The sequence below is a fragment of the Hibiscus syriacus genome, unplaced genomic scaffold (genome assembly GCF_006381635.1).
Source record: "Hibiscus syriacus cultivar Baekdansim isolate YM2019G1 unplaced genomic scaffold, ASM638163v2 tig00110809_pilon, whole genome shotgun sequence".
Taxonomy (NCBI): domain Eukaryota; kingdom Viridiplantae; phylum Streptophyta; class Magnoliopsida; order Malvales; family Malvaceae; genus Hibiscus; species Hibiscus syriacus.
In genome coordinates, this window is record NW_024062869.1 from 428,426 (window position 1) to 442,413 (window position 13,988).

General features: G+C 34.5%; 2 protein-coding genes across 2 annotated transcripts; one reads left to right on the forward strand and one right to left on the reverse strand.

Moving 5' to 3' along the window:
* The first annotated feature begins 460 nt into the window (after nucleotides 1-460).
* LOC120141514 (subtilisin-like protease SBT3.17) lies at nucleotides 461-1,812 on the forward strand. Its single transcript, XM_039156358.1, has 2 exons — nucleotides 461-799; nucleotides 1,579-1,812. The coding sequence occupies exons 1-2, from the start codon at nucleotides 502-504 to the stop codon at nucleotides 1,650-1,652; spliced, it is 372 nt and encodes a 123-aa protein (XP_039012289.1). The 5' UTR covers nucleotides 461-501; the 3' UTR covers nucleotides 1,653-1,812.
* A 1,519-nt stretch (nucleotides 1,813-3,331) lies between these two features.
* Nucleotides 3,332-13,562, reverse strand: LOC120141513. The gene is made up of 11 exons (XM_039156357.1): nucleotides 13,099-13,562; nucleotides 11,638-11,930; nucleotides 8,774-8,851; nucleotides 8,485-8,587; nucleotides 7,492-7,580; nucleotides 6,495-6,606; nucleotides 5,422-5,475; nucleotides 5,284-5,332; nucleotides 4,307-4,407; nucleotides 3,894-4,006; nucleotides 3,332-3,798 (listed from the first exon to the last, which is right to left on the reverse strand). The coding sequence occupies exons 1-11, from the start codon at nucleotides 13,471-13,473 to the stop codon at nucleotides 3,441-3,443; spliced, it is 1,725 nt and encodes a 574-aa protein (XP_039012288.1). The 5' UTR covers nucleotides 13,474-13,562; the 3' UTR covers nucleotides 3,332-3,440.
* Nucleotides 13,563-13,988: the final 426 nt, after the last annotated feature.

Here is a 13,988-nt window from a genome sequence, read left to right on the forward strand (position 1 = left end):
TGATTCGAATTGGTATAGGTCCATTCATGATACATGTATTTATCTAAGTTTTAGATAAACTTCACTCTTGATCTTTTTATCTTCTTAGTATAATTAATTACTATTTTTATTCCTTTAGTTTTTAATTAATTAAATCCAGTCCTTGTATGTTTTGTTTCTTTTAATTTAATGTTTTACATGAATTAAACAATATTTAGTTGTTTAATTTTTTTGTATATATCTTTATTTATTTTATTTTCGGCACTATTTATTTATTTGTTTACAAAATTATTTTTATATAAATAGTATTTATTAATATTGTGCTTCAGTTATTTTACGATATATGTTTCAACAAAATATTAATTTTTGAACGTCTTAAAGCGTTTTAATTACTTTACGTGTAAGAGTAATTTTCGTACAAGTATATAATTAACTTAGGGGATACGTAAACACAAAAAGTCAAAATTGCGGACCTTCGAATTTCAATAAATAAAAGCAGAGCCAAACATATATATATTCGATATGAACGGAAAAGTATCTCTGGTTTTATTCTTGTTGACAATTGCTTTGTGTTGTTTGATCGAAATGGCTGAATCTGCAGATGTTACGAAATCATCGTTATCGTCGTCGGCAGCGGCGGTCCACATCATATACACCGAGAAGCCTCAGGATGAGCAGCCTGAAGCCTACTATCTCCGAACCCTCGCATCCATCCTCGGCAGCGAAGAAGCTGCTAAGGATGCCCTGATCTACAGTTACAAGACGGCTACCAGCGGCTTCTCCGCCAAGCTTACTCCCGAACAGGTTGCCGAGATATCAAGTACGTGGCTTTTCTTAGTACTTTCCTGTTTTTTTTTCTAGGAATAATATTATTAGCTTGTTGTCGATATGAATCACTATTTTCTTTCGGTTTCTTTTTTTAAGAATTAGGATTATCATGCGAAATTGAAAAATTAAGTTCCTGAATAATCGGGATAAGCATACGATTTTGAAGAAGGAAAAAATTAGAACAAATAGCATAAAGGAAAATGCTTCAAGAGTCTATAGTTTATCCAAAATAATTTGGTAAAACATGCTTTTATTTCTTTTCTGGATTTATGATCTTCTATCAATAAAACGAAAATACTAGTGCGGAAATTACTCGATGTTATTCAATTTCTCATGCAATTCATCATTGAGGAAGAGTAATCTCCTGAAAAAAAAAAGCATCCCAATTTTTTAGAATTTGAGACTTGGAACCTGAAGAATTAATCTTTGGTGGTTTTGGATGGAACACCCGCACAAGTCAAAGTCGGTACATGGTTATTTTAAAGATGAAAGGAGGGAAGGAACCCATTTAGTGGGTTGATGCAGGATTTTCTAAAATTAACAATCGGCGTTGTTTTCTCGTTACTTAAACAACTCAGTTCCCAGAAATACAACAATTAAAGCACTTGAGCTTTTCTTTCTTACTGTTTTTAGGATTCAGCTCTCTCTCTCTCTCATTGAGGATTATATACCTTTTTGTCTTTCTGCGAACATAAAATTTATTGTTACATGGCGTATTAGAAAATTTGGTACGATGTTCGGTAATTTGATATTTGTAAGTGTATGTGGTAGAACAACCCGGTGTGCTTCAGGTCATCCCGAGCAGGACACTCCAGCTGGATTCTGGGACAGGGAAGCTGCACTAGGGCTCCACAAGCTCTGTTACCTTACTAAAAATAAAAATCCGTCAAACAATGCTCTCCTTCTGTAAAGCAGTTTGACCTCTTCTCTACACTCTATTGTATCAATCTATGTTACGTGTAGACTTATTTGCCTATATAATAGTACTAAATAATTTAACGGGGACCTCTTTTGTCCCTAGGCATGCCCTAGGCCAAGCCATTTATTTGGTTTTAATTTGCACGATATTATATATATTGTGTTTAATTTAAGTTATTTCACACACATATATATATTTATATATTAAAATAAATTTAATGTATAAACTATATTTCACATATATATTTATTTATAGTTAATGTAAAACTTAAAAATTAAAATGAATTTAATATTTTTAAATTAAATTATTTTTTATTTTTTGATTTGGATTCTCTATATAATTTTAATATAATTTATATATTATTATTTAAAAACAATTGTAAAAATAATTTAAAATAAAATGATTAAACTCATTTCATTTTTGAGTCTTTCATTAACTATAAATTAATATATATATGCAAAATATAATTTATTTATTAAATTTATATATATATATATATACATGTGTGAAATAACTTAAACACATTATATAAAATATTATGCAAATTATAAACAAATAAATGACTTGACTCAGTGGTAAGGGAATGCTCAGGATAAAAAGATGTCCTTAATTCAAATCCACACTAAAGCATGTCCATTATATTTTCTCTTCACACAACTGTGACACATGTTATCGTATGATTAGAAGATTAAATTTATTGAAAAAATATGTAAATATTAAAAACTAAATATATAATTATGTCAATTTTATTAAAGGCAACGTTACCACTCTGTTTAAACAGAGTGATCTGTTTGGTCGTTTTCAAACGTTGGTTGTCAAAATGATTTTATAATCATAGTTCCTTGGTCACCCTTGTAATTTACCCTAAATGATAAGAGGGGACAATGAAATATAGAGTCACGACTAGAGATGCACAAAAAATTCGAATATCTGATTTTATGTAAAAAATATCCGAAACCGGATTTGAAAAAAACTGGTTTTTTTTAAACCGGATCGGATATTTTAAAACCGAATAGTATAACCGGTTTGAGAAAAAATTAGACGACTGGATTTTTTACCGGATTAAAAACCGGTTTGAAAAAAACCGGATAAAAAACCAGTTTTTTATCCGGAAAAAAATCCGGTCTGGGGTTTAAAAAATTGGATGACCGGATTTTTTACCGGATTAAAAACCGATTTTTTTAAAAAATCGATTTTTTCAAACAGAAATCGGTTACATCATCCGGCCCTCCAAACCGGTTATGATCCGAACCGATTTTTTTATAAACCGATTTTTTGGTTTAGTAAAAAAACCGGATCGGTTTTTATCCGATCCGGATCGATTTTTATCCGATCCGAATCGGATTTAAATCCGGCTATGTGCATCTCTAGTCACGACCCTCATTCAACGAAAAGTGTTAGTATTCGATTTTTAACATAAAGATATAAGAAAATCCATTTTCCCGATGAAATATGATTACATATTTAAAATAACACAAACACCCCATTGTCTAATATAAATTAAACCTTTTCAATCTAACAAAAATGTCAGTACTTTTTTATTATTGTTTTTATCGAAGGTATATAATTTCCAAAACACAACTTGCTTATCTTGAAACAACAAACTGATACTTCACTGAACTACCAATATAGCAGCATATATGACGACCGCAATGGGTTTGGTAGAATTCTACCCATCTGTGACAAGAAAATATCGGACTCGGTTGCATTGGCCTTAAAGGAAGTTCCTCTGAAAGGTCCCTGTTGAAAACCTGGAAGTCAAACCTTTAACCATGTTTTCAGCATCGAGATTTACATTCTGCCTTCCGGCAACCAGGTCCTTCTCCCGATCCCATGGTTTCCATGGATGTTTCCCCTCCCACTCGTCTTTCTCCAGCTGCTGCTTCTCTAATGGTTGCTTCGATTTCTTCTTCAGTCGCTTTGCAGCCTCCTCTTTATGCTTTTGTACCAATGATTTTGGTCGTTTTTCTTTATTATATTCATCCACCAAATCTGCATCTGATGCGTTTCTATTCGCCTTTACTTCTTCATTCGAAGCAAGAGCTGCAGCCTCATTATAGGCTTCCAAGTAACTGCAATTAAGCATGCAAATCATAATAAATAACTGAACAAACACGTAAATATTACCATGCGATGATTAGCAAAACATTGAAAGCGAAATTCTCACTGCATCTTTGCTTTTTGGGCTCTGTCTGAAGGAGTATCGGTCCACACACTAGTATCACCTCGCCCTTCTTTCGTGCTATTGCTAAATTTGGTTGATTGCATTGTCACACCAGGCTGATAAGAATAAACAGGTTGGGTATTATAATTTGAGTAATTTCAGTTTAAATTCTGGAAATGTAATTCCCTTGGCCATTTCATGGATATCTCAAGTGACAACTAAGGATGCAGTTAATATTTTCGGCCTTTTCAAGGTGGATGATCCACAACATGAAGACAAAAATTCTATAAGTCCCGATATGAAGTGGAACATGCAGCAGGATTGAAGGATCTGCAGTGATGGGCAATGTAACTTGATTATGATGTTTGTGCAACTATCAATGCAAAAGTAGAGAACTAAAGACTGAAATGTCTTACTTTCCTCTCAGGAGGTAGTGTTGTCATCCATTCGTCCCTTTTAGGAGGCACTTTGACTTCCACTTCTGCCAGGAGCTCATCATCGCCTTCCATTGATATACCTGTAACAATTAAAAGCTCGCTTGGTTCTAGATCAACATTCTTTAGGGTGTTGTGAACTGTTGACTTGACACAAGATGTAAAAGAACACTAAATTATTGGCAAATGTACAGTTAGCTATGAAAGCACCAAAACTCCTAGCAGGAGCGCATACCCATGTCAGACACGAACATGGCTTCGAGATATCAGAATGTGTAATACACCAGAAAAAAAATAAAAGAAAAAAGGACATTCAAATATGGCAATAGACATTTGAACATGGAATTAAGGTTAGTTTTTGCATTTATTTAGTTATTTTTCAAATCTGAAACCAACTATCAAGAGCAAAATCAAATAAACCCATCACTAAAAGTATTTGAACACAAATAATACACTCAATATATTTATAAGCAATTTACATGTCAATATTTGGTTTAAAAGTATCAATTTTACATATTTATTGTATATCATCATATTAGAATTAAAATTATATTTTATTGCTCTCTCTAGATATTTCCATGTCAATGTGTCCATGTGGTACCAGTACCGATCGTCTATGTTGTGCTTCCTATTAGTCAGACACCTTACACAATGACCTAAAACAAACACTGGAGCTGCAATTTGTAGAAAGAGTGAGAATGAGCTCGTCATATCTCAAATGAATAGATCCCAACTAAAATATCCAAATTAACATACAAAAAAATGCAATTACATAATATCTGAAAGTTCTCACATATACAATTAAAAAAATGTAAACTTCAAAAGCATGTTAAAGACAGTTCATTTAGGAGGTATAAAAACTCAAAGTATCCTACTCATCGCAGCAAAAGCAAATAATGGGAGACACATGAATGCACATAAATGTTGCAGGTAACACTAACAACAGAAAACTATCTAACCTTGTAATCTTCTCCATTGTGCAGCTTCACGCATTGCTCGCAACTCAGCCTATAACAGAAAAGGCTCAATATAACAAGTTGATACTGGTAAGTTTATCAAATGAATGCCTGTTTTAAGAGCTTGTAAATAACAAATACCTTGAATTTCTCCTGCTCCTCCTTCAGTTTTATTTTGTCATCCAGAGCTTTTCGCTATAAAATGTGAGAAATTTGCGGTTAGAATTCACGATGCTGGGGCTAAATCTCAAGGAAAAAAGAGAATTAAAAATCACCCTAAATTCAAAATGCATAATAATTCACCCAAAAGAATGCATCAATAAATACCTCATGAAGATGGCACGAGAAATCACTATGGGCTAAGAAGTAAACAGGCCTAATTAACAGCCTACAGCACTACTACATTTTAGCAATAATATTAGCATAGCAATATCATATATATGGAGAGGAATGGAAGTGATGCAGTTTAATCCTCTACAATAGGTTGTTCAAGCTATTTTGATAGTATATTTGACCAAATATGGTACTCTTCCCAGTTCCCTTTCCTTCCCATTTTTACTCGTACAATTCTTGCATAACACAGGCTCATTAAGCTTTGATAAGAATTATAATAACATTAATTCAGTACCAGAAAGAGAAGGATGATTCGTAAGAGCAATGAAACAAAACCTCGAAGGACAAGGTTTACAAAAAGAAAAAAGAAAAAAATAAGAGGCATTCCATGTTACTGTACAAAATACAAACAGAGATGCCAATACTCAAGAAGATATGAATGAAACAGATTCAATTATAAATGAAGACTACTTAGGATGATTTTTCAAATCCTGCACTTGTGCTACAGGATGAAATTAGGCATTTTTAGTGCTGAAAGAGAAATAGCTACTCCATCGTCTCATGTTTGGTTATAGTAATTGATAGATTCTTCAGGCAAAGAAGAAGTAACGCCGTGTGCTAACTAAAACCATCTATAACTTCTAAGATGCCACAAAAACCAAAGTGTCTCAAAAGAGAGCAAACAAAAATACTCCAGTGAATATCTCAATACTAAAGTTCAGTTTTACAGACAATTTCATAGAGGGGTTAACGCATGCTTATTTACAGCATTGGATCACACAATGAGTTGACGCAGGCAATGAAGAAGCATAAGACCCAAAACAAATGACACCCATGGTGTAAACCAAAGCTGTGCCTAAAAATGATAATCAAACCCTCACCTTATCTGGATCTTGTAAATCCTTAAAAGCTTTGTTGAGTATAATAAATGCTTGGTGCGCCTGAGGATGAGGACATTTGTCGGGATGCACCAAAAGAGAGAGTTTCCAGTACCTGTGTTTTTTTTTTTTGGGGGGGGGGTAGCAGCTTATGAGAAACACAATTCGACCCAAGCTCACAATCACATCAAGATAAAAGGAAGAGTCCGTCTACTAGATTTTGACATCCAAACCACCTCTAGAATGAGAAAAGTACATGAAAAATAAATAATGTATAGTCTCTTTATTAACAAAACCTAGGACATGTATTTTGGCTCTCCAATCAGCAGCCCCCAGGAAACTTCTTATATTATCACCAAATTTCCAAGTTCAAAGCGTAAGTTATCCAAATTCCAAACTAGAATCACTCTCCATAGAAAATTTGTTTCAAAGAACACCATAGTAAACATAACCCAAAGCTTTCTAAAAGCCCCCTATGTAGAACATAGATCAGGTCGGGTCGAATCCTTTCAAGTCAGGTAACTTCTGGATTTAGTTTAGAAGGGCTCAAGTTTTGGTCAGAGTCACTATGGGTTTTACTTGGGTTAGTCTTGGATTTCATCCATTTGGGGTTCCGACTGATTAATCTATAGATTCTTTCAAGTTTACGTTGCTTCAAAATTAAGTGAATTTTTGTTCCAGGTCTTCGAAATTTTGGTCAATTTAGGTTTGTGTTTGGGATTTTACAAGTGGGTCCAGATTCAGGTTCATTTTCTACCTTTAATAATAACAAACTACCATATGGATCTCGTTTAGTTGATTAATACCTCAGACCATTTAAACTAAGGTATTGTTGGTCCAAAAAAATTATCTATTGCTGAGGGCAAATAGATATTAGGTTTGTGCTAAACAATAAAAAGGAACTAATATTAAATTCTTCCTCGTCTATTTAAAAGAACAATCAATGCAAACTACCCTTGATAAAATAAAAAAATAATAAACTTGTAATTGGAAACCTTACTTCTTCTTTATATTATCAGCAGACATATTGTGGTTTGCTCCTACAACATCATATGGACTATCAGGTTCAGCTCCCATAATTCTTGTGACCTGCTCAAGTAAAAGTGAAGCAATTGAGTAAGCATATAGAAATAACTGATTATCCATACAATGAAAATGCACCAAACCAAGAAATATTTATCATACAAGTTTATACGTAACTGATTATGTATCACCTATGACAACAGGTAAACAATTTCATTGACCTTACAGAACCAGAATATATTGACCGAAGATTAGGCAAATCCAAGATAAAATGCAGTAGTTTGTTCCTATTTTCCTAATGATTTCAAAAAGGAACAAGGCCCAAAGCCCCTAAATAAAGAAGATAAAATATAACAAATGCCAGAAATACAGGTATAATGTGAAAAATCAACAGACATATGACAAATGATGCTTGTAGAGACTAGGAACAAGATACTTGACTAATTATAGCTGGCAGACCGTGAGTTAATCAAGACAAATTCAACATAATAAAGATGATTTTCTTAACCCCTATCTCTCCTTCCCCACCCCAATGAAAAGAAACCCGATGAACCCAAATTTTAAATTAATTTCATTTTGTTGTCAATGGTTCTTTTAATTAATATGGCACTTTTTTCTTTACAATGCCAATGGCAGCTAAAATAAATCAGAAATTCAGAAGCTACTTAATTAAACAGACACCAAGCAGCCACCCACTTCTTTTCTTCCCAACAACACATAAGAAATGGAAAAAACACACATGAAGGACCTAGGATCATTTCACTGAACCCTAGACAATGAACACAGCACAACTAACAGAGATAAATTAAAAGGACGAGAGAAGAAAAAATCTGTAAGATGTTCCTAAGAAAATAATGAGAAGAAATTTTAACATTTCAAGAAAAAGGCTCAAGGTTGCAATCACTATGTTGCTACCAATCAAAGATATAGCTAAATCTGAATAAAATACAGAAGGGGTAAAATTTGGAACCTCTTCAAAACGTTCTGCTTCATTTGCTGATGCAACCTCAGCAACCAGAGCAGGAGGGGGAGGTCCAATAAATAGTTCATTGTCTTCCTCTACTTCTGCTTCTCTGGATTAATTTGAGAAAAGAACACCAAGAAAAAGTCATAAAAGTCAGCATTAATTTTCTGATACAAAATAAGGGTCTGTGAAACGTGTTTGACAATTATACAAACCAGAAACTTATAGAATGAAAACAAATGAAAAAATGTAAGAAATAAAAACTGTGAGCAAAAAAGTTTGTTGTGTAGAATACCTGAGATCAGCCTGAGCTTCTGTTAATTTGGCTGCTGCAGCAAGCAACTCAGCTGAAGGCATTGCAGGTCCAATCACCCTGCAAGAAAATGAAAGCAATTAAGAGGTTAGATATCAACACGAGCAATCTCATGCATCTGCAAGAAGTATCATATATACAGCTTAAAAATGGAAATCAGAAGTTTTGCTACTGGATTCAACGAATCATTAAGAACAATAATAACGTATCTCAAGGTATAATAACAAGAACAACAACAAATTCTTGCAAAATTAAAATTATACTCATCACTTGATTCTAGACTAATTTAGGACCATCAATAGGCTAAAAGTAAATATAGTTTTTTTTTATAGGAAGTTAAGGCCTCGTTAAAAACCCCCTTCATGATTAACGGAACACCAATTGGTGTTCCTTAAACAACGGAAGGAGGAGAAGAGTGCCTCATAATTCATTAATAAGAAAAAGATTACATAATGTTTAAAACAAAGAAGCCCCTTACAAAAACAACCCGAAACACACCAAAGAACACATCTTTCACTCAATTAAACAATATCCCAACCCAACAAACAATAACTACCCAATACCAGCCTTAGCCAAGCTATCAGCTTCTATATTTGTTGTTCTGTCAACCCATCTGATAGCTCCTTCCAAAACTCTTATCATGGCAACAATATCTTTGACTAGATGAAGGAAAACACCAGGACAACTATCTAAATTCTTAACCCAATCCACAACAAGTTTGCTATCAGATTCAACAATCCACCGATTCTTAAACCTCTGAAGAATATGCTCAAAGATAAGTACACCCCTCTTGATGGCAACAAGCTCCAGCAAAGTTGGAGGGTCTGGATCTGCAGATTCTTTAAAAGAACCCATAATCTTACCATCCTCATCTCTTAGTAAACCACCCACACCGCTCTTTCGCCAATCATTGCAAACTGCTGCATCTACATTCAGTTTTAGAAAACCCTTTGGAGGAGGAATCCAGGACACAATTTTAGTAGCCGAATTTCTGGAAGAACAAAAATCTACAATAGATGGATCACTTATCAGGGAGTCTTTAGTAATAGTAACCTCCTTGAACTTAGCTAAGAACCAAGAAGCAAGCCTTAGCCTAGCCATGAAAAATAACTCAATGTGATCCAAAGACTTTCCTTCAAACACCACGGCATTCCTAAATTTCCAAATGGTCCAAAGCACTACCCTCGGAATTAAGGACCAAATAGAAGAAGAAAACAACATGTCATTCCAAGCAAGTAAAAATCCTTGTGCATTTCCATGAAGAACCGAACTAATATTCCAAAAATTCAAAAACTTATTCCATAGGGACCATGCCACCTTGCAAGAGAAAAATAGATGAGGAATAGATTCAATCTCTCTTTTACACAAAGGACAAGAAACATCAACAATCCCCGAAACCCCTCTTTTTTGAAGCTCAAACTTAATTGCCAATTTCTGATGGGCTACTTGCCACATAAAAGTTTCTATTTTAGGAGGCACCAACCCCTTCCAAATACATTTCTCCCAGAAACTATCTTTTACCGATTCAACAAAACAAGTCTTCATACAAGAATTAACAGTAAAAATGCTTTCCCCATTCCCTCTCCAAAGCAGACCATCTCTTGACTCTTGGGATAGGCTGAAATTATGAATGATGACTAGAAAATTAGAAAACTGTTCTAACTCCCAATCACATAGGTTTCTTCTCAACTGGACATACCAAGACCACCCCGATGAATTGAACTCACCAAATTCCTTAATTGTCCCAAACTGATTCAATGAATATCCTCGGGAAAACAATCTTCAAAGGATGATCAAGAGCCCAAATATCTACCCAGAACCTGATTCTCTCCCCATTACCCACTGTGACTTGGAACATGCTACGAATCTTGGCACTAAACTCATCCTCTTTAAAATGATTATTAACCACCGATTTCCAAATCCAAGAAGCATTTGTAGGATATTTTTTAGAGAAAGAAATCAGATTAGTGTCCTGATTATATTTGGAACTTATCAACCTCTTCCAAATTGATTCACTGTCATTAGCAAACTTCCAAAACCATTTCTCTAATAAGGCCCTATTCATAAAATTAAGATTCAGCACACCCAAACCACCACAACTTCTTGATTTACACACTGTTATCCAGTTGACCCAGTGTATTTTCTTAGATTTTGCCCCTTGGCCATGATGGATTGCAACTTAGTATTCACTGCTGCCAGAATTTTAAACATAGACAAATAATATGTAGGCAAAGAACATAATACTGATTTCAATAAAACCAGTCTCCCTGCCAAAGAAAGAGTTCTTGCCTTCCAACCCGACAGTTTCTTGAAGAAACAATATCCATATCCCTCTTCTGATGATGACACATCAATTTACAGATGTGTTCTCGTCACTCTTTCTAGAAAATCCTAATTATATTTCTACCTAATGACTTGATCTGTTCAATTGTGGTTTCAAAAGAGAGCAAGGAATAAATACGACATCCATGAGCATCAATTAAATTGTGGCAATCATTAGCTGTTTTCCTCCCTCCTTTCCTTTTCAGTTGGTCCATTTTCACATATTTACAAATAAGGAGAATTTCCTATTAATAATTATATCTTTATTCCAAAAGCATCCCAACAGTTAGAAACTGTGCCGCAAATTTATAAGTCTCATTTTATAATTTCGAGAATGAGGTGTAGAGTTCGCGGATGGAAGATAACTACCAACTAGTTTTTAGCCAAAGAGACAGTATGTCACCATGTAGAACAAGGAATTGTGTGTATTCATAGCAGAAAATTGATAAAACTTATAGGCTTCTGCGTGGAATAGGAAAAGAAATGGAAAAAGAAAAACATAGGAAAAAGGCTTCAATAATCACCTTCTTTTAGGACCGGCAGAATCATCTTTGTCTGAATTATTTTCATCCATTACTTGGCCATCCTTCACTGAACCAGAATTTGTGGGTTGTTGCTCTATAGGTTCTGTAGGAGCCTGAATCATGTGGCCAACAACATCCAAGGTAGGACGAGATTTTGAAGAGTGTAAAAACACTCTATTACCATTCTCCTTTAGATTTAAAGAAAGGAATAACCTCTTCAAATGCTTATTTAAAGACCTTTCAGATATGCCCTTTATGTCAACAGCTTGCCCATCATCAATCATTTGAAGAAGCTACAATGGAAACAAATATCAGAATAAGGAGACAAGAAAATAATAAGTTCTTTACATTGATGTTGGAGTAAAATGGAAAGAAGGAAAAATAAGATAAAAATAACAAGGATACTCAAATAATAGATATATACACAGAGAGAGAGAGAGAGAGGGAAAAGAAGTAGTATTCACTTCGACCAACATATTTGTCTCACATTCTAATCAGTATAAACTATAAAAGTAAACGTAAAACGGGAAAAGAAACCATGTCCTTTTACCAATCTTATTTCTAGCCCAAAAGTCAAGTTACATACCAAAAACGAACTTCAAGTAAAAAAAACCAAAGAAAAAGAGAAATGCAATCTTTATCCATTACTTGGTAAGACAATGTACGTTTTCAGATTGCGCCTTATATTTAAGGCATTATGCAGTTAGTTATCAAACAAACATTAAAATGCTTAGCAGAACCAATAGCATCTATCTTCCCCTCGTAAATGGATAAACGAGCATACCAGACACAGCTTAAGCTATGGCACTAGATCATCGAAAGAAACCTATGAAATTACTTATATCATATTTCAAAATGGCACTAGATCATTGAAAGAAACCTATGAAATTACTTATATCATATTTCAAACAAAAAAATCAAATTATTCCCTTTACGAACTCTTATTTTGTGTGTGGAAATAAGCAGGAACACAAAATATACAATCAGTTCTCTTTCTCTATATTACTTACATTATCCTCCAAGCTTATTTCTCATGGAATGACAAGAAACTTAGGAAGTGCCTTTGCTATATGATGAGGAACATAGGAAACTAAATCCAAAAGTTAGCATCCGATGAACTTGAAATGCACCATCAATAGAGTTATGGCATATGAGGATGGAACAAAAATTCAACACAAGAAGCATCTACAAAATGTCTTCTCTGTTGCCATTAGCTTGTATCTAAGCTTCATAATATCCAGTTGCAGAGCAATCTGAATTAAAAATTTAACAAATGCTATTAAAAAGATTAGCATATCCATTTCTAGGCTTTAAAAGCCAACTTAATATAATTTCACTTTAATTCTTAGCTAGACCCGTTATCTGAATCACATAAAGCACATTTCACGCATTCATTAACCAGAAACGAAACGAGAGCAACTTTAAAATAAACTACAATAATTAAAGAAAATAGGCAATTACCTGTTTCAAATCATTACCAACATTAGGAAACTCCTTCAACATCTCTCGGACAACTACTTCAGGCTCAATCCGCCCTTTAACACCGTCAGAATCAGATCCAGACCCGGATTCAGACTCAGACTCGTAATCCCTTCTCTTCTCCCTTCCATCCTCTCTCCGCGATTTCCTTCTTCTTCTTTCCCTTTCTTTCTCCTTGCGCTTTCTTTTCTCTCTTTTTCGCTCTTTCTCTCTCCTTGAGCTTCCATCCTTCTTACGCCGGACTTTCTGGTGCCGGCGAGACCTCTCCAGCGATGATTCAGACTCGTCTGAGGTTGACAGAGATGAAGATGAAGTGGGTGTGTCGTCTACATGCTTCTTCCAGGTTTTTCTCGGCATGTTTTGGGACCTCTGAGCTTGCAAAAGAAACCACAAAATTTATATACCAGAAACTTAGGTTCAGTTGTTCAAAACATGAAACTTATCTAACACTTAAAATCAGAGTTCAATCCGACTCCGTTTTCCAAATTTGTATGAGAAGTATGGTATAGAAAATAAAGTTTTGTTGGTGAGTCAATAATACTTATTGGATTCATTGGGCTATACGCAACCCAAGAGCAGAGCCTAATCTCTATAACCCAATACTTAGGTCTCATCATGAAGTAGATGAAGAGCTTCGGGCTGGTGACTCGGCGGTAAGGATCATTTATGGGACTTCGCAATTTTAATAAGAAAGAATCGCCTCAGTGACCAAAAAAAAGTTATAATATACGATTTTAACCAACTTTTTTTGGATTTGCCAAAATGACCAACAAAATCGCAACGCGAAATAAAAATCGCAACGCGATCCCCAGAATCGCAAATCAGTTTCCAAAATCGCAACGCGATTCTTGAAAATCGCGATGCGATAGTAC